We start from the raw sequence: 25,846 nt of genomic DNA, 5'->3' as shown, positions 1-25,846 counted from the left end.
GGCAGAACTGAAAAAGTGTGCGTGAGCAAGGGGGCCTACAAACCTGACTCAGTTACACCAGCTCTGTCAGGAGGAATGGGCCAAAATTCACCCAACTTATTGTGGGAAGCTTGTGGAAGGCTACCCAAAATGTTTGACCCAAGTTAAACAATTTAAAGGCAATGCTACCAAATACTAATTGGGTGTATGTAAACTTCTGACCCACTGGGAATGTGATGAAAGAAACACAAGCTGAAATAAATCATTCTCTCTACTATTATTCTGACATTTCACATCCTTAAAATAAAGTGGTGATCCTAACTGACCTAAGACAGGGAATTTTTACTAGGATTAAATGTCAGGAATTGTGAAAAACTGAGTTGAAATGTATTTGGCTTAGGTGTATGTAAACTTCCGACTTCAACTGTATATATATATATTTTTTTCAGAACATTAACTGTGTGTATGTAGATGTGGAAACAAAGGATTTGTTGCAAGTTGGGGAGGGGATTATTTCTTTTTTTCAATGACGGCCTAGGAACAGTGGGTTAACTGCCTGTTCAGGGGCAGAACAGCAGATTTGTACCTTGTCAGCTCAGCGATTTGAACTTGCAACCTTCCAGTTACTATTTTATTTTATTTATTTATTTATTTCACCTATATTTAACCAGGTAGGCAAGTTGAGAACAAGTTCTCATTTACAATTGCGACCTGGCCAAGATAAAGCAAAGCAGTTCGACACATACAACGACACAGAGTTACACATGGAGTAAAACAAACATACAGTCAATAATACAGTATAAGCAAGTCTATATACGATGTGAGCAAACTAGTCCAACGCTCTAACCACTAGGCTACCCTGCCGCCCCAAAATTATTTAGTAGAGATTGAATAGTTTTTGTTCAGCTAATAGCCCATCCTAGAAATGTTGTTAGCATAATTCACAGCCTGCTACGCTTGCGAAAAACAAATAATAATAATTTTCCACTTGTTAAAGATTCCAATTGATAAAGTGTTTCTAGCCACAAATCGGCCCCAACCCCAATTAATACATTTGGGCACAATCGAAAGCGTGCTGGACTTCGGGCTAGAATGTTGAGGATTCAAAACCTGCTTCCTGCTTGTTTCATTCCATTATTATGCCGGTCTCAGAGCAAATAGCCTCGATTGTTACTCCCATCTCATTCCTCGCCTTCTTCCACGCGTCATTCTCCGCCTGAGTGGCTCGCTTGTGGGCATTCGGTTGGGTGTCAAGAATTCAGCATAGCAAGTTTGTTTGAAGGTCTGGTTATTCACAGGCAAATAGTAGTATGCTCTAAACCGCTCTAGGAAGTGTAGTGTACTGTTTTTTTTTCTTCTGTATATATGAATTACAAATCAGCCTTTACTTGAATCATGTTTCTAGTATATTGCATAGTTACAATGTGTAATCATTGATGTCCCAGGAGTGGCAGTGGTAAACACCGTTGAAGTGTATAATTGTAATACATACATACATGCAGACACAGCATCATTCAAAGAATGAAGTTTGATACACCTTGTTTTGGATATAACTGTCAAAATACTTGCTAAATAGCAATTTTCACAAATTAACTTTATGACAAAAAAAATATGCAAAATCGTTTGTTTCTACATTAACATATTCCTCTCAATTGTACATTCTTTGCTTGACTCGTTATAATTACTTACATTTGCTTCCACCGTAATGTTTTTGTCAAACACCTTTGCTGATGAAAGTCACCAGTAACGGGTGGCATAACGTCAAATTCATCATTGGAACCACTCAATATGATTGGTCATATAAAAACCTTGGGACCCAAATGCATAATGAGTGCTCTAACTCCCCCCTGCCGTGGTGTGGAGCAATGAAGCTGTGACGCTGGGTATCTCAAAGTCCCGCGGTGTAAGCTCGCAACTTTTAAAAGGAGGAACCACTGTACCACCCCTACCTTGTCACAACACAACTGAATGGCTCAAACGCATTAGGAAGGAAATAAATTCCACAAATTAACTTTTAACATGGCATACCTGTTAATTGAAATGCATTCCAGGTAACTGCCCCATGAAGCTGGTTGAGAGAATGCAAAGCTGTCATCCAGGCAAAGGGTGGCTACTTTGAAGAATCTCAACTATATAACACTTTTTTGGTTACTACGTGATTCCATGTGTTATTTCATAGTGTTGATGTCTTCACTATTAATCTACAATGTAGAAAATAGTAAAAATAAAGAAAAACCCTTGAACGAGTAGATGTGACCAAACTTTTGACTGGTACTGTATATAAACAAAATATAAACAATATGGACTATGGTCAAACGGCTGATGTTACCTTCATACACGGCTGAGAAGCCCTTGCCCACCCAGTTGCTGCTGCTCCTGAACTCTATCCATAGCCGACTATCCGTGGAAACGATAGGGCCAGGTAGACTGTCCCCACAGTAACGGCCTGATGCAAAAGATAAAACAAAAACACCACAACAACTCCAGGGTAATGACTAATAACAACACTGAGATAGGCAGCTCCTGGGCTGAGATTCATTACAATCTGAGTTAGATCCACCTTATTGTGCGATTTACATTTAAAGGTCATTTCCGATTGTGCCGACATGTGCAAAGTTTACTGTGAATGCGGTCTCTGTGAATGAGGGAACACTGTCTAAGGTACATAGCTGAAAAGGGGCGATTGGGTTGAATCCGAGGCATAGTTTATCACTATTACACAGACAGCTGGCGATGTCTGATCTTTATCCATCAGTCTATTATTCTGAACATATTGTACATTCCAACCATTCTAACATTTTTCTGCTCTAGGATTTAAAAATCTCAGGTGAACATTAACTTGATTGGATGTTTTCTGAGAGTTATTGGCAGATGTAGATAGCAGACCTCTCTGGAGAGTTCTCTATGGATAGGTTCAACTCTAAATATTTTTCCAAGTAAAGACCTTTCAGAGGGGCTTTTCTCCCGAACCCGTCTCGAACCTCCACATGGTCATACCAGCACAAGTGACTCCTGTAGAGGTCCATGGCAGTAATGTTCAGAATGATCTGTGTGTGAGCGAGAGACAGGCAGACAGACAGACAGACAGACACAGACACGCAGACAGACAGACAGAAATTAAGATAGGGAGAGATAAAAGAAAGGTATCATGACATTGGCCTGGGGGATAGGTTTATGACAGTCATAAATTCCTCTTTCCCCCTTTTTCCTCTCTCTACTCTCTATATTTTTTGTAAACTTGGTTAACATAGAGATTCTGGGAACATCAGTAGGTGGGGGGGAAATGAACTATATTCTGGTAATCCGAACAATTGAACATATGCGGTGGTACTTAATGAATATGATGTCAGTTCTGTTGTCATCTGAGACATTCTCATCAATGATGAGATGACATAAACTCTACAGTGGAAAGTCTACACATCAGAGTTATCAGATTCACATGGAATTGTTGTTCAATTTAAAATGTTTGAATATGAAATTATTTGTGACGGGATGAAATGTGATTTTAGCTTCTAAAATGTGAGATGTGGGTTTTCATAAGTTAGGGCTGCTCACTCAGTGGCCCGCCCACGTGAAGAGACAGAGGTTGTAAACTATGAAACACACCCCTTTTCTCCCTTCCTATATAAGCCCTTGACGACAAGATAACTTCCTGTTCCGAGGATGTGAGGACGACGGTCCGATGTCAGAATGGTTCAGATAATAACTACACAACGAAGCCAACATCAGCATGAGCTTTGGTTGCGAATGGTATGAACTTTGAACTCTTATTCACAACAGAAGTCATACCTCCTAGCCGTTGAGTTAGCGACCGCAGCTGCAAACGCAGGTTAGGAAGGAACAGACAGAGTATCACATCTACCACACAACGACGTTACTACAACGTATGCAATTGACTACCAGAGACATTCTTCAAAGGACTCGGTTTGGCAACACAGTCTTCCATCTACCACCAACCTACTGAAGCGCAGCTCAGAGTAAATATTTATTGCATTTTCCTTTTCCAAATGGGCGGTAATTTAGAATGCATAAGATACTGTATTTACGATAGCACAGCTTTTTTCCTTTGTTCCTCAGTCTCCCGCTCTTTCACTCAACCCAGACCCTTTTCCTTTGTGTAACAAGGTGTCATATCTGTTCCGCCCGCTAGGGACGTTTTCCTTTATGACGTAATTTGTAATCAAGTTATAATTTAATTATGTGTATGTGTGATTAGTTAGTTATTTAGTAAATACATGATTAAACCCAATTTTGTATTGCTATTCAACTTGTTAGCTAGGGTTCTTGCAGATAACCAAGAATTTACAACTTTCAGATTATGAGACTGAAGTAAGATGACGATTGATATTGACTGCTATTGATGTAAAACATTACTAGGTCTTTAAGAGTTTATTTGGAAGATAACAGCTCTATAAATATTATTTTGTGTTGCCCGACTCTCTAGTTAATTACATGTACATGATTAGCTCAATCAGGTGATATTAATTACGGAGAAAATATTTTATAGAATAGCATGTCATATCACTTAATCCGGCATAGCCAAAGACACGACAAGGGAAAGAGTAGAGTTTGTTAAGGGTAGCACATAAAGGTAAGAGGAAATCAACCATTTCTTCTCGAGTGATCGAGAGAGCAGCAGAATTAAATTCAGGTTGAGTTGTCAGGCAATGTAGCCAATGCACCTCACTTGACTCAAACCAGAACTATCCTCCCCTTTGTTATAGGATACCGTATATATTTTGTCAAGTGAACTGATTAGGGGTTGCAAAGTTTACCAGTAAACTACCAGAATTTTGGTATCTTTCAAGAGTTTATGTAATCTATCACAATATCTCTAATGGCCCTTTTGGGTACATCAGTTGAGGTGTCTGTAATCATCTCTGGCCCTCTGTGTGGCTTTATCACGTAAAATATATAAAATAATTAAATACGATAATTAAAAAAAATGTAAGAGAATGACAATGCTGTAAAACATTGTCCTAAATACAAACCAGCAATTTTGTGAAAATCATTGGTGTTTAATATGATGGTTTCAGCATGAAATATAATTTTATTTTTAATTTACACATTTTTATTTATTTTACTATGTCAATGTGTTGGTGTCAAACTGGTGTCGGTTGTGAAAAAAGTCAATAGTTGGAAGAGTTGCAGAGATAATTGAAAATAATGCCATTGTTGATTAAATGCTTTTTTCATTAATTAGGCTATTTTCTTTTCAACCATATGGTCTATCTACTAGAAACTCATGGACAAAATGTGATTCCTTTCAGGAAACTAGGTGTATGGCAGCATTTGAACGTAAACATACATTTTTTTTTTAATCAAAATGTGTTTTTTTTTGCCAGAAATACCTTATTAAACGTGAACTTCATGTGCCTTAATAACAAACTTGTATTCCAGCCATAAATTCAAATAAAATCGTTAAATTAAGAGTTTAGATTGTTTAGCCACGGAAAAAGACAGGAACATTCATGCTAGCCATAGATTTACTGAGATAATGAATGGGCTGGACATGCCGGGAGATGTTTGGATTGGTCTGCCATTTAGCATGCTTCCGTCTAAAATGTGAGCTGTTCAGTCCTTTCTACCACACCGTTTTTGAAAGATATAACATTAGCCATCGAGAAATAAAAAAGTTTTGCTACTTTTGTCAACAACATTGAAGCCCTGAATTTAGCAGGCGTTATCGACAGATCAGTTGGAAAATGTGATGGGCTACTTTCTGCACATGCCACATGGTAAAATGATTCAAGTCTGCCGTAAGAGTCTAGCTACATTTTCAGATATAAGTTTCTAAATTTTGTCAATAAGTCATTTTTATTGCAAGTTAAAGCATACTGTTAGTTAGCTAGCAAACATTAACTTGCTGGCTCAATAGCTAACGTTACATGTATGATCTGTGTAGTAATATTACTCAAATCAGAAAACTCTTTCCATTGCTAGTTATAGCTTAATATCAGCTATCTAATATGCAGATTCATACTACAGCTATGACAATGTTTATATAGGTAGCAGTATGCGTTGGGATTATGCCAGTTCTTGTTTAGCTACATGTCTAAACAAAAGACTCCATTTCGGCCGGATTATTACATGACCCATCAAATTAGCCAGGTATTTTTAACTGGACACTTTCTGTTTTTGATATTGCTGCTATGCAAGTACCCATTTCACTGTACCATTTACACCTTTTGTACTGTATCATGTGCATGTGACAAAGAAACTTCGATATGATGTGAACCCTTAAAAAGATGGGTGGGGTTAAGGCTTAAGAGGGTAGAGGGATTATTACCAATCTCCCACAAGGTATGACTCCAAACACCCAGAAAAGGCTACTCTCCTTGATGCTATCCTCACAAATAATCCTGATAGGTATCATTGTGGTGTTTTCTGTAATGACCTTAGTGATCACTGTTTTACAGCCTGTGTTCGTAATGGCTGCTCAGTGAAACGACCTGTCCTAATTTGTCATAGACGCTTGCTAAAAAACTTTCATGAGCAAGCCTTCCTTCATGACCTGGCCTCTGTAAATTGGTACAGAATGAGCTTGATCTGTTGAAGATGCTTGGACCTTATTTTTTAATATTTTCAGTGGTATTGTTAACAAGCACGCCGACATAAAGAAAATTAGAATTAAAAACAGGTTCAGCCCCTGGTTCAACCGTGATCTTGCAGATTTACTCCACCTCAAGAATAGCACTTGGCGAAAGGCTCTGCACACGAATACTCAGTCTGACTGGCTATCATTCAGGCAAATGAGAAGTAAGTGCACTCAAGCTATCCGGAAGGTCAAAGTTAGTTACTTTAAGGAGCAGTTCTCTCTCTGTGGGTCTAACCCCAAGAAGTTCTAGAAAACGGTTAAAGACCTGGAGAATAAATCCTCCTCACAGCTGCCCATATCCCTTAAATGTTGATGTGGGGTTGTTACTGACAAGAAGCACATGGCTGAGCTCTTTAATCACCACTTCATTAAGTCAGGATGCCTCCTTGCCTGTCCAACATTTCCTAATCTCCCACCCCTTCTAATGTGACTATCCCCGATGCTTCTCCCTCTTTTTCCCCTGCCCCGCTACAAACTTTCTCTCTGCGGGCAGTGACTGAGTCCGAGGTGCTAAAGGAGCTCCTTAAACTTGACCCCCCAAAAACATCTGGGTCAGATGGGCCTATTTCTCTTTTGCCCTGTTTATCAAAAGTGTTGGAAAAACTTGTCAATAATCAACTGACTGGCTTTCTTGATGTCTATAGTATTCTCTCGTGTATGCAGTCTGGTTTCTGTTCAGGTTATGGATGTGTCACTGCAACCTTAAAAGGTCCTCAATGATGTCACCATGTCCTTGATTCTAAGCAATATTGTGCTGCTATTTTTAGTGACTTGGCCAAAGCTTTTGATATGGTAGACCATTCCATTCTTGTGGGCCGGCTAAGGAGTATTGATGTCTCTGAGGGGTCTTTGGGCTGGTTTGCTAACTACCTCTCTCAAAGAGTGCAGTGTATAAAGTCAGAATAGCTGCTGTCTCAGCCACTGTCTGTCACCAAGGGAGTACCCCAAGGCTCGATCCTAGGCCCCACGCTCTTCTCAATTTACATCAACAACATACCTCAGGCAGTAGGAATCTCTCTCATCCATTTATATGGAGAAGATACAGTCTTATACTCAGCTGGCCCCTTCCTGGATTTTATGTTAAATGCTCTACAACAAAGCTTTATCTACCCTTAACCTTGTCCTGAACACCTCAAAAACAAAGGTCATGTGGTTTGGTAAGGAGAATGCTCTTCTCCCCACAGGTGCGATTACTACCTCCTGAGGGTTTAGAGCTTGAGGTAGTTACGTCATACAAGTACTTAGAAGTATGGCTAGACGGTGCACTGTTCCTCTCTCAGCACATATCAAAGCTGCAGTTAAATCTAGACTTGGTTTCCTCTATCGTAATCACTCCTCTTTCACCCCAGCTGACAAAAACTAACCCTGATTCAGATGACCATCCTACTCATGCTAGATTACGGCGACACAATTTATAGATCGGCAGGTAAGGGTACTCCCGAGCGGCTAGATGTTCTTTACCATTCGGCCATCAGATTTGCCACCAATGCTCCTTATAGGACACTTCACTGCACTCTATACTCCTCTGTAAACTGGTCATCTCTGTATACCCGTCGCAAGAGCCACTGGTTGATGCTTATTTATAAAACCCTCTTAGGCCTTACTCCGCCCTATCTGAGATATCTACTGCAGCCCTCATCCTCCACATACAACACCCGTTCTGACAGTCACATTCTGTTAAAGGTCCCCAAAGCATGCACATCCCTGGGTCGCTCCTCTTTTCAGTTCGCTGCAGCTAGCGACTGGAACGAGCTGCAACAAACACTCAAACTGCACAGTTTTCTCAATCTCTTCATTCAAAGACTCAATCATGGACACTCTTACTGACAGTTGTGGCTGCTTTGTGTGATGTATTGTTGTCTCTGCCTTCTTGCCCTTTGTGCTGTTGACGGTGCCCAATAATGTTTGTACCATGTTTTGCGCTGCTACCATGTTGTGTTGCTACCATGTTGTTGTGTTGTGTTGATACCATGCTGTGTTGTCATGTGTTGCTGCCCTACTATGTTGATGTCTAGGCCTCTTTTTATGTATTGTTGTGTTGTCTCTCTTGTTGTGATGTATGATTTGTCCTATAGGTATATTGTATTTATTATTTATTTTTAATCCCAGGCCCCCGTCCCCGCAGGAGGCCTTTTGGAAGGCCATTATTGTAAAAAAAAAATGTGTACTTCATGGACTTGCCTAGTTAATTAAAAGGTCAATAAAAGGTCAATCTATTATGCTGAGTTCATAATAGATGAATACTGTATATTATTATTATTTTTTTTTTTAAGTTATTCAAATATAAATGACCAACGTTACAATCAATTGCCATAGATTTTCTGTCAATTACCAAAATTACTGAAGATTCTGGTAACTTTAGTAAATTACCGGTAGGTTTGCAACCCTAGAACTGATTTAACTCAAGGAGAAACTCGCTGCACATTTGTGAACTATTTCCACAAGACAGAGCTTGACGGCTAGACCTTGGATGTTTTCAACCCACCTTCTCTCCAGGTGTGACAGAGATCCTCCAGATACAGTGGACATAGGCTGCATATCCATTGGGATAACCAGGAGAGGAGAAGTTTCCACTACTGTCCTGTAGGCTGTCCCCACACCCTGCCCACAAAACAGCACATGGTAATAAAACAAAGAAACAGACTCTAAACACACCACAGGAATGGCATAAGCTACAATAGAGAAAGAAGGCAGTTGTCTCAACATTCTGTCTCTACATACTGGAGATTTCCTTTAGCCTCAAAAAGGAGGAACAATAACTAGCACTTGAATGGTTGCTGATTTATTGGTTGTTGAATTTTAACAATGTTGGCCATTCCTGGGGCTTGAGTTCTCCAGATTACAAGAATAAACTGAATTCCAATTTTTGGAAACAAAGAAACAAAAAAACAATCAACCTCCTTTCGACGATGACAACGCAAGTCCATTCATCTACTAATTTCACAGATTTGTCGTCACGGTCTTGTCTTAGACTAACACAGTAATCATCAGCCGTCATCTTTTGAATAGGCAGGGGTGGTAGTAGTTAGACCTTGTGCAGGGTTTATCAGCATGTTCTCTCTGACATTTCACATGGTGAGAATTCTACACTCTTAGAAACAAAAAGAGCTATCTATAACCTAAAAGGGTTCTTTGGCTGTAGCCATAGCTGAAACCTTTGAAGAACCCTTTTCGGTTCCAGGTAAAATGGAAGGGTTCTACATGGAACCCAAAAGGGTTCTACCTGAAACCAAAAAGGGTGCTCTTATGGGGTCAGCCAAAGAACCAGCAGTCAGGAGGCCTGCCAAGTCGGATTTGTCTTACTTGTACACTTGTAGAGTTTGCGAGCTTGTGTGATGTCCCCTTTGCTCAGCCTTGTCCTCTGGCCAATGGGTGGCCTGACTCCATTTACATCATAGCGAGGTAGAATGGTGTCTAAGAAAATGCCTCTGTGGTTCAGACACAAACACAAACACAAACAGGGTCAATAAGAGAGACCAATAAGAGAGACCAACACCTATTCTCTCTTTGCAGAACTGAAGTTTTCATTTGTATTAATGGACAAGAGGAAACTTTGGTTTTACAGCGAAAATTCAAAACCATTCTTCTTAGATATTCTTAGATATTACCATCATTAACAACAGTTCAATCGAGTACAGGCTTAACTGAATGAACAGCAAAGACGGAATGCAATATGATATTTTATTAAATAGTTTGGGGAATCCTCAGCGGCAGATGATGTGATGGCATCAAACCCCAAAACAGTTGCTGAAAAACAGCAAGTACGAGAATGAGGGTAAGTTTACATACAAATACATCCCAAGATTTGGTTGGTTGAGAGAGAGGAAGGTGATCATTGCCAGAGTGAACCAATGGGTTAAACAACAAGCGTGAAGAATGTGCATTATTGTGCCGTGCTTATACAGATGTAGGATCTTAATTTGATCACTCCTTTGTTGCTCATATAATTTCCTCCACAGCAGGGAATGCAAACTTGAGGTTTTAAAAACACTTCACTCTGGTCAAGCTTTATATTTCGATAAAACATGTTGAAGGCCCAAAATTGCCAAAATGGCTGCAAATGTTTTACTTTTAAACTCGGACAAAACAGAGATGCTAGTTCTACGTCCAAATAAACAAAGATATCTGCTGTTTGATCTGACAATTAATCTGGATGGTTGTACAGTCGTCTCAAAGAAAAAATATTTGAAGAGCAGCTTTTCTCCATCTTTGTAACATTGCAAAAATCTGAAACTTTTTGTCCAAAAATGATGCAGAAAAGCTAAGCCATGCTTTTTAAACTTCAATATTAGACTACTGCAATGCTCTACTCTCCAGCTACCCGGATAAGGCCTAGAATTTCTAAGCAAACAGCTGGGGGCAGGGCTTTCTCCTATTGATCTATATTTGTATGTGCTTTGGCAGTGGGCGGGGTTATATCCCGCCTGGTTGGCCCCATCCGAGGGTATCGTTGGACAGTGTCCCCTGACCCAGTCTCCAGTATCTATGCTGCAATAGTCTATGTGCCTATGGTCAGTCTGTCCTATCTGGTGTAATTCTCCTGTCTTATCTGGTGTCCTGTGTGATGTTAAGTATACTCTCTTTGATTCTCCCATTGCGCTCTCGGAGGACCAGAGTCCTAGGACCAGGCCTCAGGACTTCCTGGCCGTCCTCAGTCCACTTGGCTATGGTACACTAACGTGCTACATTTTCCCGGACACACACACCTCTCTCTCCCTCTCTCCCGCCCGCTCGCCCTTTAGTCCTGAAGTGACCTGTTGCACCCTCTAAAATAACGTATTATCTGACCCTGCCATCTATGAACGTGTGGCCATGTACTCTCATAATCGGAACTAGGCACAGCTATATGAAGACTATCCACCCCTCAGAGCCTGGTTTGTTCCTAGGTTCCTGCCTTTCTATGGAGTTTTTCTTAGCCACCATGCTTCTATAGTACATCTGCATTGCTTGCAGGCTGGGTTTCTGTATAAGCACTTTGTAACATCTGCTGACAACTGTGGTATACGCGGGATAAACGCCTCCGTTCTATACATACCTTGGAAAAAATAAACGATGCATAATCCTTTGTGGAGTTCACTTTTCCAAGGTAATGTACAGAATGGAGGCGTTTATCATGCTTATACCAGAGAAAATAATACTAAAGCACACATTTACCAGCATCATTTTTTGTTGTTGATGATATTTTCATTTTTATAAGCTCTCATCTTTCATTCGATTAGTTCGATATTAATTGACGCGACCCAGTTGTTCATTCATTATGTTCCATTGCCATGCTGGTGGCAACGTTCTTAACCCTTGCTTGCTAGCTAGCCAACTAACTATGGCTAACACGGGCACAACCCCTTCACCCAGTATAACAGCAAAGTAGCTGCATTTGTGTTTGTTTAAACCATTTTCTATCGACATTCATTTTGATACATCCATAACGATTAGCTGATGATGCCCGATTAGCTAGAAAAGTTTGCCTTCTCATCAGGATACTCGTCAACAATGACTGTTAATAACGAGGAGACAGCATTGCAAACTAGAAACATGTGTGAGGATTGGACAGCATAGCGGCAGCAGGTTCATCACTCACCTCGTTAGGTCATCAGATGCTCCAAAAATATTATGTCTCTGCAAAAGCAAATCAATGCTACCTAGCAAAAAAATGTCCTCGTTGGACCTGCATTTACAATGTATCTTATTTCAGTTTCTGTGGTTGTTGATTTAGAATTCTGTAAGTACAGTCTGCAGGTGTAAGCGCTTATTACATCATGATTACGAGGAGTCCCGATATCTTTTCCGACTGTCCCAATATATTTTCCAACTTGTCTCATCATTTGGTTTTAATGTCCATTCTAGAATGCCCTTCTAGCCAATCAGAAACAAGTTTTCAACAATGCTGTGGATTAACATCCACATAATAATTCACATTTCCTGTTGCCGCAGGATTTCCTGCTGTAGCAAACTGGCTCAAATTAATATCCTACATCTGTAGGCTAAGGTAAATAGGTGAATCACATTCCGCACATGGCTATTAGGAAAGAGGAGAAGAAACAAGACGCTATGCTGATGATGATACGTTTGTATTCATTCCCACTACGCCCGTAGAATAGGAAACAAAGTTAATTATGTTCTTCTTACTGGATGAAGTTAAATGATCATTCAGACCAGCCTTCCTGATTGAACTTTCATAAACTACATTTCCACTGGAAAAGCAGTCATGAGTCGGGACAGCTGAGGCGCAAGCCATAATAAGATATTTTCACATGGGGTTCCTGTTTGACACTTTACTACTTTATTGAACTCCCTTTCTGTCCCTCAGTAGCCAGTTAGGGAGCTCACCATCACCAGGTTCCCATGGCGATGCACCCTTGAATGGCAGGCATGTGCAAACAGAGTGTTCTGAATGAGGGCTTTAGGCTGTGCCAAAGGGCTCTGTGGAGCCCAGCCCTGAATGCAAGAGAACAAGGCCACTCCAGCCCAGATTGTCACATACAAAGACCCAACTGGCAGCCCTATATTTACCCTGGCCCGCCTCCACGACCCTGGCCTGCAAAGTGTTGGTGGAGGTAAAAAAGTAAAACACAGAAAAAGCAACAGGGTAACAACATGCACGAGACTGAAATGAAAAGACGTCCGTCTTCTGTGAAATCATTCCAATCAGGACCCAATCGCCATGGCTTCCAGTGGTTATTTGCAGGAGAACTATGTGCAAAGTGTTAGTTTTGTTGGAAGACAACCAGTTCCTGACAGTGAGGGACATTGTTATTCTAACATGTATACTAATAAGAGGATTTATCATGCACGGGGGGGGGGATATGGGGGTTATGGGGGATATTGGGGGATATGGGGGATTTAAAAAAAAATGGCACTATTAATTTATTGTATACCAGACAACTAAGATGCTTCACTGCATAAAATGTATATTTGACCTGACTAGAATATATCAGGGGAAAAGCAAAGTACTTGTGTGAATAATACTCAACTGAAGGTCAGAATATGTTACATGTTGATCCTAAGGAGTAGAATGTCCAACCAGACAGTTGGAGTCTGACCTAATGAACCAAACAGAGCCTATAATGAATCAGTTGCTTTGTACCAACCTTGAAAAGGTATTCCGTGCGTAATGCATGATGCTGTCAAAGTCGTACACTTCCCCAAGAGAGTCCACCTCCCCTGGCTCCATCTTCAGGAAGTTATACTCTTGACCTGGGACAAATGGGAAGAATCAAGATTTGACCTGTCAGACTAAAATCAGGTATTATTCAATAATTTGACTAAACAGGCAGGCAGACAGACAGAGAGAAAGAGAGAGACTTACCTGCCTGGATGTTATCTCTGATAATACTGACATGCTCATCGCGGTCGGGTCGTGTATGCTCGTGCCAGAAGCCGATCACGTGGCCCAGTTCATGCACAACGATCCCAAACTTGTCACAGTTCTTTCCTATGGAGATGGCCTGGGGACCTCCGCCCCTCCTGCCCACGTAGGAGCAACACCTGCAGAGGGAGACACAGTCTTTCAGGGGGATATGCGCTTGGGAGACAGTGGGCCTTTTCCCACAGATTGTGCTTGATTAACATTTACTTCAGTCAATTCAGCACATATAATACCTTATTACATGTATTGAATTGAAAAACTACCCATTGATTTGTACTCATTGATTTTCTTTCAGTTCATTATTTGACCCCTGAATGAAAATGGATTTGACCGTTTACCCCGCAATAACCCAGTATGTTCAAACTCTGCAACTGGAGAAATACAATACAGCTCTAGCTCTATGGTCAGTCACACATGAAAACCAAGCCCAGATTTAGAAACTGACCAAAGACTTTGCTCTGAGGCAATGTTCCAGGTTCTTTTTTTGTCACATGCAATTTGTGACGATCTCAGCTAGTTTTGGAGCAAGGGGGTGAAAGGTGGCTATAGGAGGCGCAAAAACACTCAAAAACACACATACAGTAACAGGTTGAAAATAATTGCACAGCACATGCAGGCAACACACACATTGTTTTTATTTTTTTTTATCCTTTATTTAAAGAGCGGGCACATTGAGATTTACAACTCTTTTACAAGTCAGCCCTGGCCAAAAGAACTGTGTACTTACACATGGTCTAGAATCAAATCCCATGTGTAGAACAACTATCTTACAGCCTCGCTCCCAGTCTTTTCTTTCTTTTTCAAAGGAGAACAGATTTTCTAACTCCTTACATATTTGTATTTATTTGTGAAATGACAGGAGCAGAGAAGCAGGGAGAAAGAGCAGCGGAATGAGAAATTCATAGGGCTGATGAAGGGTTTGAACCGGCATCTGTGTGTGGTTCCGAGGATGAGAGTGTTACTGCTAGACTATGCATTTGGAGCCAGTCCTAATCTGTCTTAAGCAAAAAATATGAGAGAAGAAAGAGCAATTAGTCCTGCAGTATGAAGTATGAACCTTGTCTGAATGGCAGACATTGTGAAAGGTTTAAGGTCAACGTGGAGGCATGTAGTTGCTGCTCATGAAGATAATCACCAGGTTTGAAACCACAGGAGCTGAAGATATAGGCTAAAATGACAGTGAAGCATTCCTGCCTGAAGTGTATTCTTTTGCATAGGAAAACATATATTTTGTGTCAAGGACAGCTTAGAAGGCCACAACCCAGAAGCAACTGGCAATGTTCTGTGGGATGGAGCTGTACTGATGAAAATCAGGAGAGAGCTGTAATTTACCAGCAGGTGGGCATAAAGGACTTCTAAGTAGTAGGTGCGTGCATTGAGCTTTCCTGGAGAGACAAGAGAAGATTTGGTATCCTAATAGACGGGTTGGTTGTTTAGCAACAAAACCGACGTGGGCGCAAATATGAGACACAACAGACTGAGTTGGCATAGGTTGTTGACAACATGTACACTATATTTGGATGCAGTCTATCACAGTGCCATCAGTTTTGTCACCAAAGCCCCATATACTACCCACCACTGTGACCTGTACACTCTCGTTGGCTGGCCATCGCTTCATACTCGTTGCCAACCCCACTGGCTACAGGTCATCTACAAGTCTTTGCTAGGTAAAGCTCTGCCTTATCTCAGCTCACTGGTCACCATAGCAGCACCCATCCGTAGTACGCGCTCCAGAAGTTATATCTCACTGGTCACCCACAAAGCCAATTCCTCCTTCGGCAGCCTTTCCTTCCAGTTCTCTGCTGCCAATGACTGGAATGAACAGCAAAAATCATTGAAGCTGGAGACATATATCTCCCTCACTAGCTTTAATAAGCACCAGCTGTCAGAGCAGCTCACAGATCACTGCACTTGTACATAGCTCATCTGTAAATAGCCCATCCAACTACCTCATCCCCATACTGTATTTTTTCATTTATCTTGCTCCTTTGCACCCCAGTATATCTACCATTCCAGTGTTTAATTGCTATATTGTAATTACTTTGCCACCATGGCCTATTTCTTGCCTTCCATCCCTTATCTTACCTCATTTGCACACAATGTATATATACTTTTTTTCTAATGTATTATTGACTGTATGTTTGTTTATTCCATGTGTAACTCTGTGTTGTTGTATGTGTCAAACTGCTTTGCTTTATCTTGGCCAGGTCGCAGTTGTAAATGAGAACTTGTTCTCAACTGGTTCTCAATACATCGTTACAGTTGTTGGTTAGCTAGCTAGCGAATTTAGGCCATATTAGCATCGATGTTAGATCAGTGAAAATAACAAGATAAAACTAGCTGAAACGAGTCACTTAAAATTCCCCACATCGCAGTTTCTTGTCATTGGTGCTATCTATCTGGCCATCTAGAATCACAACCTTCTGCCGCATTGAAGAATGAGCTTCATATTGGTGACTTTCTCAGCTAACCCGTCTATAGCCTATTGCAACAATGGCCTGTCACTCACCCGCACGGCCGGTAGGTGAAGACTATGTAGCTCTCCTCCGTTGTCCTCTCAATGAAGGTCACGCACGTGTGCTTCTCCCAGTGACGCATGGCCTGACGGAATATCGCTCGCTGGCTGCCTAAAAGGGAGGGTGGTCCTTCAAGTGCCCTAATCAAGGACTGCACTGAGAGTCTCAGTGGATTGAATTACTGATGTCGTACATTAGTAGACAACTTATATGATTGAACATCAAAAGCAAACAAATGATGATTTATTCTCTATAATGATTATGGTTATACTGCAGATATGTACAGACAGATGGAGAGACGTTAACAATCAATGAAGCATCTGAAAATCAAGTCAATTTAAGGTCTTTCTCTATCTCCTAGTCAGAACTCACCACTGAAATTCCCACTGATTACATATGGAATGACCCCATCTGGCCACACCCGCTCTGGTCTGGAGGTGGCAGCCCTCCTCCTGCGACGAAAGCCCTGCCCATGGCTGTCTGGAGACATGTCATTCCTACTGCTCTCACTGGACAACGAACCATTCACTGGAACAAACACATGCAAACAGATAAGTAACCCATGCAGGGTTGAGGTCATTCAGTCAATTTTAACTCAGTCCCTTCGGAAAACAAATGTAACCCCTCGTTTAAAATTCATACATGGTTTAGCAACTCAGATGGCAGTCATATGTGAACACACCCTAAATTGACCCCAATTGTGAAATCCTCCATGTCCAGCATGGCTCCTGTACTGTACCTGCATCTGTGTCGTTGAAGGTCTGGATGGACCTCTGAATAACATCCAGAATGCGGTCCACCTTAAACATACGTAGGTCTTCCTCATCCAAAGCAATGTCTCCCAGGAAGGCAGCTAGAGCAAACACACAGACACAACCAAGAATTCATCCTGTAGCTGAAACATTGTTTTAATGCGATTCACAGTTGGCAAAAAAAGTTTGCAAAACTAGAGAGATACTTATTTAGACAGGCAATCAAGAAGACAGAGATGGAAAAAGTGAAAGGGAGACAACTACTGTTTTTGGTAAACCTTTATTTGTACCCGAATATATAGCTACACAGTAGTTGGAAGAAACTGGAAGTAAAGGTGGGAATCTGGTATATTTAAAACATAAACATATCTACAGCCACTCGGCATGGTACGCATTTGAATTCAGCTGACAGTATATCACCTACAGCATGTAAAGCAGTGCTTTGGGGTATGTTATGCTTAGGTCCCTCATTTTTGACATGTGTGAAGCTATGCAGTAAGGCCCACACCCTGCCTGCTGGCTATGGTGTGTGAGCTGATGTGTGATTGGTGCTTCCCTCTCCCCCAATGGGAGGCCCTCAGGGCTCTGTTAGACTACTGTTTGACAAGCGCACACAGCTCCTGCATACAGTATGCACTGCAAAATAATCCTCACATACCCACTAACTGTCACATGTGTGAGCACATACAGTGCATTCATACTTAAACAGAGATGCCCAATAGAACACAATTATACTGAACAAAAATATAAATGCAACATGCAACAATTTCAACAATTTTATTAAGTTACCCTAATCTATGGATTTCACATGACTGGGCAGCGGTAAAGCCAGCGGTACAGCCTGCGGTGCAGCGGTGCGGCCTTAGAGGGCATAGGCCCACCCACTTGGTAGCGAGGCCCACCCACTGGGGAGAATGAGACAATCAGAATGAGTTTTCCCAAAAAAAAGGCTTTATTACAGACAGAAATACTGCTCAGCAGCGTTCCCGCAGGTGAAGAAGCCAAATGTGGAGGTCCTTGCGTGGTTACACGTGGCCTGTGAATATGAGGCCAATTGGACGTACTGCCAAATTCTCTGAAATGGCATTGGTAGAGAAATACAATTTTAATAATCTGGTAACAGCTCTGGTTGACATTCCTGCAGTCAGAATGTCAAGCACTCTCCCTCAAAACTTGAGACATCTGTGGCATTGTGTTGTGTGACCAAACTGCACATTTTAAAGCGGCCTTTTATTGTCCCCAGCACAAGGTGCACCTGTAATCATACTGTTCAATCAGCCTCTTGAAATGCCACACCTGTCAGGTGGATGGGTTATCTTGGCAAAGGAGAAATGCTCACTAACAGGGATGTGAACAAATTTGTGTACACATTTAAGCTGTTTGTGTGTATGGAACATTTCTGGGATTTTTCACTTCAGCTCATGAAACACTTTACATAGTGTGTTTATATTTTTGTTCAGTGTACATAAAGGGGTTGAAATAGACGTGCTTTCTGAATCTGAACCCTTTTTCCCCATGACATACAGTAATCTAAATCAACCCCACACAAACCTTATGGTCATGTTCCAATACCCATACTACCACATAGATCGGCATGATGGTGTGCAGCAGTGTGCAGATGTAGAGCTGAGAGGCCATACTCTTTGAATACCCAGACAGGCTGCTACTTGTCAGTTAGAGTAACCTGTCAAAGCATAACAATCGGAAGGCTTAATTAGCACAGTGAGTTGAGAGAAATTGATCAGAAAACAGGTTCAATTCAACCTGCCATGACAAATCGAACCTTTAGAGCCACAAAGTGTGAGATGCATGACATATAGATTGGTACATTTCAGATATGATACTCAGAATTTATAATTAAGTAGTCAAAGCAATATGTTAAAGTAGATGCCTCTTGGGAATTTGCTGACTTCTGTCCAGAGGGAATGAGTCTAGTGGGATTGATCTACACTCTGCCTTTTTTCTCCTTTTCCCTTGTGGCTACCCTCACACTGTGACATGTTCAAATAAGGTCCATGGAAAATTAGCACTCCACAATACTAACCTAAATGACAGAGTGAACAGAATCAAAATATTCTAAAACATGCAACAAGGCACTTAAATTATACTGCCAAAAAATGTGATAAAAAATAAACTTTTGTCCTGAATACAAAGCATTATGTTTGGTGGAAAAAAAGATCACTGAGTACCACTCTTCATATTTTCAAGCATGGTGGTGGCTGCATCATGTTATGGGTATGCTTGTCATGGGCAAGGACTAGAGAGATGTTTTATTAATAAAAAGAAACAAAATACAGCTATAAGTACAGGCAAAATCCTAGAGTAAGACCTGGTTTAGTCTGCTTTCCAACAAAACTGGGAGGGAAAATGCACCTTTCAGCAGGACAATAAACTAAAATACAAGGCCAAATCTACACAGGAGTTGCAGGAAATGTAAAACGTGCAGTGTATTTGAGGTTTGAAAAGGTTTTTGAAGTTTGCGATTTCAATTTTTAAGGGTTTGTATAAGTGTATAAACCCCTACAAAAATGTCCATTAATTATAATCCACATAATAATTCACATTTCCTGTTGCTGCAGGATTATTTTCCTGCTGTAACAATCTGGCTCAAATTAAGACCCTACATCTGTACATGGGTGATGATGCACCACTTCATGGGGCAAGGGAAAGTAAATTATGGAGAAGGGAACCACCAAATCCTGGGTCTAAGTAACCCTAACTAAGTACTTTGGCAATAAGCCCCGGTTGTCCCTGCCTTTGAAGCAAAGTCATTCATGCAAAGAGTGACTGTAAATGACTGCAGACCTAGGCCTACAGTGCTCAGCACATGCCTTGCAGCCAGTGGGATTTCACCGGCTTCCAACCGAGGACTACTCTGTCATGGCCTCAATGACCCGGGGTCTCCAGGCAACGGAGAGACGGATAGAAGGAACAGGACAGAGATGATATTAGGGGGGAGAAGGAAGAAGGGAACAGGACAAAGGAGGAAATAAAGAATGGAGAGGGAAAAGTAAATATGGGGAAGGTTGGGAGGATGGAGAGAAGATGAGAGTAACGTGATATAAAATTAGAGGAAAGGGAAGAAAAGAGGGGAGTTGAGAGATGTGGGGAACCAGATAGTTGAACACAATTGTAAACTGGGTCTTCAAGAAGAGGGAGCCTATTCAGTGCACCGTCAATGTATTATTAAATACAAATAAAAAGCATCGGAGTGGATCACAATGGTGCTGTGACCCGAGTTTGATCTATTGATGTCTAGTCTGTTAGGTAATGGGGTCATTGTGAAGAGGAGGAAGAGGCCAAATGGCATTGAAGTATGATGGAGGGGGTTCAGTGAACCACGCTCACGTGATGAGTAACCTTGTCTGAGTGTACATTTTCTGAGGAAGCTCCGTGGATTAATACAACCTCAGATGATCTGAGTTCAAACTAGGTTAGCGGTTACTGAGATTTACCTAAATGTACCACCTAAAACCACTCCCTTTTCCCAGGATAAATAACTGTGAGAAACCGATAAATTGTAATAAAATATTATAAATTATTTATATGAACATGACGTGAAATGGAACTTTTAAATTACAGTGCCTTGCAAAAGTATTCGGCCCCCTTGAACTTTGCGACCTTTTGCCACATTTCAGGCTTCAAACATAAAGATGTAAAAATGTATTTTTTGTGAAGAATCAACAACAAGTGGGACACAATCATGAAGTGGAACGACATTTATTGGATATTTCAAACTTTTTTAACAAATCAAAAACTGAAAAATTGGGCATGCAAAATTATTCAGCCCCTTTACTTTCAGTGCAGCAAACTCTCTCCAGAAGTTCAGTGAGGATCTCTGAATGATCCAATGTTGACCTAAATGACTAATGATGATAAATACAATCCACCTGTGTGTAATCAAGTCTCCGTATAAATGCACCTGCACTGTGATAGTCTCAGAGGTCCGTTAAAAGCGCAGATGAAGAACAAGGAACACACCAGGCAGGTCCGAGATACTGTTGTGAAGAAGTTTAAAGCCAGATTTGGATACAAAAAGATTTCCCAAGCTTTAAACATCCCAAGGAGCACTGTGCAAGCGATAATATTGAAATGGAAGGAGTATCAGACCACTGCAAATCTACCAAGACCTGGCCGTCCCTCTAAACTTTCAGCTCATACAAGGAGAAGACTGATCAGAGATGCAGCCAAGAGGCCCATGATCACTCTGGATGAACTGCAGAGATCTACAGCTGAGGTGGGAGACTCTGTCCATAGGACAACAATCAGTCGTATATTGCACAAATCTGGCCTTTATGGAATAGTGGCAAGAAGAAAGCCATTTCTTAAAGATATCCATAAAAATTGTTGTTTAAAGTTTGCCACAAGCCATCTGGGAGACACACCAAACATGTGGAAGAAGGTGCTCTGGTCAGATGAAACCAAAATTGAACTTTTTGGCAACAATGCAAAACGTTATGTTTGGCGTAAAAGCAACACAGCTGAACACACCATCCCCACTGTCAAACATGGTGGTGGCAGCATCATGGTTTGGGCCTGCTTTTCTTCAGCAGGGACAGGGAAGATGGTTAAAATTGATGGGAAGATGGATGGAGCCAAATACAGGACCATTCTGGAAGAAAACCTGATGGAGTCTGCAAAAGACCTGAGACTGGGACGGAGATTTGTCTTCCAACAAGACAATGATCCAAAACATAAAGCAAAATCTACAATGGAATGGTTCAAAAATAAACATATCCAGGTGTTAGAATGGCCAAGTCAAAGTCCAGACCTGAATCCAAACGAGAATCTGTGGAAAGAACTGAAAACTGCTGTTCACAAATGCTCTCCATCCAACCTCACTGAGCTCGAGCTGCTTTGCAAGGAGGAATGGGAAAAAATGTCAGTCTCTCGATGTGCAAAACTGATAGAGACATACCCCAGGCGACTTACAGCTGTAATCGCAGCAAAAGGTGGCGCTACAAAGTATTAACTTAAGGGGGCTGAATAATTTTGCACGCCCAATTTTTCAGTTTTTGATTTGTTAAAAAGGTTTGAAATATCCAATAAATGTTGTTCCACTTCATGATTGTGTCCCACTTGTTGTTGATTCTTCACAAAAAAATACAGTTTTATATCTTTATGTTTGAAGCGTGAAATGTGGCAAAAGGTCGCAAAGTTCAAGGGGGCCGAATACTTTTGCAAGGCACTGTACATGCAATGTCTAAATCTGGATTCTCTACGGCCTTCTCTCTAGTCACTGCATGTTCAATGCTCAGGGTGGGGACCGACAGCCAATCTCAGTATGTATCAGTATCATCTCATCATGGTAACTTTTTATTGTGACAGGTGGACCTACATTTGCTGCAGCATAGCCTATGCTACAGTAGTATAATGACCGAATGCGAGTCTAATTTACACATCTCTATCTGGCTTTCAGAGTCACCTAATTTTTAAAATGTTTATTGCAGCTGCAGAGAGTGCAAGAGCGAGCACACTCTCTCTCTCTCCATCAATTCCATTCAAATTTCTTCCAAAATAGATCATCCTGTTCAAGATTGATTTATAGTCCTATATATACAGTGGCAAGAAAAAGTATGTGACCCCTTTGGAAATACCTGGATTTCTGCATAAATTGGTCAAAAAATTTGATTTGATCTTCATCTAAGTCACAACAATATACAAACACAGTCTGCTTAAACTAATAACACACAAACAATTATATGTTTTCATGTCTTTATTGAACACACTGTGTAAACATTCACAGTGTAGGGTGAGAAAAGTATGTGAACTCTTGGATTTAATAACTGGTTGACCTTCCTTTGGCAGCAATAAACTCAACCAAACATTTTCTGTAGTTGCGGATCAGACCTGCACAACGATCAGGAGGAATTTTGGACCATTCATTTTTACAAAACTGTTTCAATTCAGCAAAATTCTTAGGATGTCTGGAGTGAACCGCTCTCAAGGTCATGCTACAGCATTTTAAATCGGGTTAAGGTCAGAACTCTGATTGGGCCACTCCGGAAGTCATACTTTCTTCTGTTCAAGCCATTCTGTTGTTGATTTACTTTGTGTTTTGGGTCGTTGCCCTGTTGCATCACCCAACTTCTGTTGAGTTTCAATTGGCGGACAGATAGTCTTACATTATCCTGCAAAATGTCTTGATAAACTTGGGAATTCATTTTTCGGCGATGATAGCAAGCTGTCCAGGCCCTGAGGCAGCAAAGCAGCCCCAAACCATGATGCTCTCTCCACCATACTTTACAGTTGGGATGAGATGTTGGTGTTTTGTGCCTTTTTCTCTCCACGCCCTAGCCGGCTCAAGATTTTTCCTTGCCCCAGTTGGCTCGGCAGGCGCCCATCCCACGTCAGGCCTCAGCCGGATCGCCAGGTTTTTATGCCTCGGCCGGCCCGTCAGGCTCGTCCGGACGGGACACCGGGTGGCGTCCCTAGTGGGGGGGGGAGCTTCCACTCTCCCTCCTTGGTGCTCGAGGGTGCCAGGCTGCCTTGCTTAACGCACTTCTGCCACCATCATTACGCACACCTGCTCCCCTCGTCACACGCATCAGCGATCCATTACACTTACCTGGACCCACTCACCTGTGTTTATTTCCTACCCTATATCTGTCTGTTCCCGAGGTTGTCCCCCGCTTCAGCATTATTGTCGTCATGTTGTTTTGTTCCCCCTGTTCTGACGCTGTTCCTGTCCTGTTCCTTGTCTGTGCTTGATTAAATGTTCACTCTCCATTCCTGCTTCTCATCATCAGCATCGGTTCTTAGAGAAAGAGGTAGGCAGGCTAAAAGCATTAGGGGAAATATTCTTAAAAATGATAACCAAATTTGCTATACTTTGTAGGACACATGGTGCTGCACCAGAATGTTCTCTCTGCTTTATCATGGTTTGAACGAGGTGCCTAATTCCAGCCCATATAATACAGTATAATACAATACAGTACAGTAGTACAGTTCACACTCAAAAAGATTAGCCTACTGGAGCTTGTTTCATTCATTATATTTTATTTTCGTGCTTAAATTTTTGATTAAAACTATTCAAATCCAGACACAGGGTTATTTATATCCTTTAAATGCTTTTGAATGACACTTCCGGTTTTGGCGGGAAATACCGTGTTAGTGATTTATTTTCGGGATGGAACATTTGTAAAATACCGGGAAAATATTCAATCCGAGTTCAAACCCAGGTGGTCACAGATACATATAGCATTGTGGATAACAGTCGTCTGGCTGAGCAGACCCGTTTCCAAAATGAAGTACCTTGTTACATACCCTAGAGTCCAGAGTGTTTAAATTGATGGATTTAATTAAATGGACATTTCACCTTAGCTCTATATTAAAAACATCAAGACTTTGTCATAAACATTTAAAAAAGTGCTCACCACAAGCTAGAACGAGCACATTTTAATTTCACAGGTAGGATCAGGAAGTTTCGACTTCCTATGTATTAGTCTGCTTATAGTGTACCACAAGGTCCTGCATTCATAGCAAATGCACGATGCATGACAGGGCCAGAGCAGGAAGCACCGGCCCACGCTGAGCTGTAGTCTTTCAGAGGCTGAGAGAAAATGTGGCACCCTGTACATCTAACAATGAATATGCCGATAGGAACATCGCTGGAAATGTCCAATGGCTCTATCGAACAAGGACAACCATATAAAGTATACCTGAACACAAATGTATAGAACGATAATCATAACATAGAGGCTTTGTGGAATGCACACAAAGCGGGACTACGTTAATGTTCAGATCTCATCCACATGAGGTCATCGGGTGTATAATTCGGTGCGTGAAACCCAGACATGACTTCTCGGTGGTCAATATGTGTGAAACAGATCTCACTGACCTAGAGGTGCCTTGGACATGATCAAAACAAACCCAGAGTCATAGGTGAAATATCCCTTTAAGGCTTTGTCCCTTGTTTTGACTCTATCATCTCTTGCACCCAATTGACATGTTCCATGTCTGTTCTTTAAAACTGTTTCATAGCTATTCCAGCCTCGCTTAAGTACAATGTTATGTCTATATATATATATATATATATATATATATATATATATATATATATATATATATACACACACACACACACACAGGTTTTAGGACCACATTTTGTGCCCAATGTTATTTAGCACGCCTAGATTCATCAAAAGGCCATATCCTCTGTTTTGAATATTTTTCATCATGCCCCCACTTGACATGTTCCATGGCCATTCTATTCAAGTCTTCCATAGCTCTATTCCAGCCTCCTACATACACTACAGAAGGTAAAACAGGATAAATGATCTTCACATAACAGAGAACATTGAATTGTATTGAAGCAAGCTCAAAGTGATGCTTGATTGATTAATGGACAAAGGCTTTTCAGCCCAGTCTGGATTTGACAGCTGTCTGTGTGTTCCATACAATACCCCTAACACACCACTGTGGAACAATGCCCGGCGCACCATGCACGATATGGTTGGACTTGGCCTCGAGTTTATAATCATTTATACCATAATTGATTTCGGTAACTTTACACGCTGTTGCTATACTACGTAAGTGATGTGCTTCACCTTCGAGCGGCGCGCTTGTGAAAACAAGTTCAACTCATTGCCTGTCCCTTTAAATCAACCATCACTTCGGTCTTGCCCAATGTGCA

At 41.2% G+C, this 25,846-nt stretch overlaps 1 protein-coding gene across 4 annotated transcripts in view; it reads right to left on the bottom strand.

Moving 5' to 3' along the window:
- Positions 1–25,846, bottom strand: part of LOC110537216 (bone morphogenetic protein 1) — a 52,009-nt gene that overhangs the window by 25,786 nt on the left and 377 nt on the right. For 3 of the 4 annotated variants that reach the window (XM_021623085.3, XM_021623087.3, XM_090192030.1), the window contains exons 2-10: positions 17,199–17,312; positions 16,832–16,987; positions 16,453–16,570; positions 13,884–14,062; positions 13,666–13,771; positions 9,881–10,005; positions 9,063–9,178; positions 2,924–3,026; positions 2,309–2,425 (exon numbers count right to left, since the gene is read on the bottom strand). In XM_021623085.3, the coding sequence (XP_021478760.2) occupies positions 2,309–2,425; positions 2,924–3,026; positions 9,063–9,178; positions 9,881–10,005; positions 13,666–13,771; positions 13,884–14,062; positions 16,453–16,570; positions 16,832–16,987; positions 17,199–17,312 (1,134 nt within the window). Of the gene's footprint in view, positions 1–2,308; positions 2,426–2,923; positions 3,027–9,062; positions 9,179–9,880; positions 10,006–13,665; positions 13,772–13,883; positions 14,063–16,452; positions 16,571–16,831; positions 16,988–17,198; positions 17,313–18,762; positions 18,896–25,846 lie in introns of all 4 variants that reach the window. The other variant, XM_021623088.3, reaches the window with a different exon arrangement.

The sequence above is a fragment of the Oncorhynchus mykiss genome, chromosome 12, assembly GCF_057628025.1.
Source record: "Oncorhynchus mykiss isolate SJ-2025 chromosome 12, ASM5762802v1, whole genome shotgun sequence".
Lineage (NCBI taxonomy): Eukaryota > Metazoa > Chordata > Actinopteri > Salmoniformes > Salmonidae > Oncorhynchus > Oncorhynchus mykiss.
This window is presented reverse-complemented; position numbering and strand designations above follow the sequence as displayed.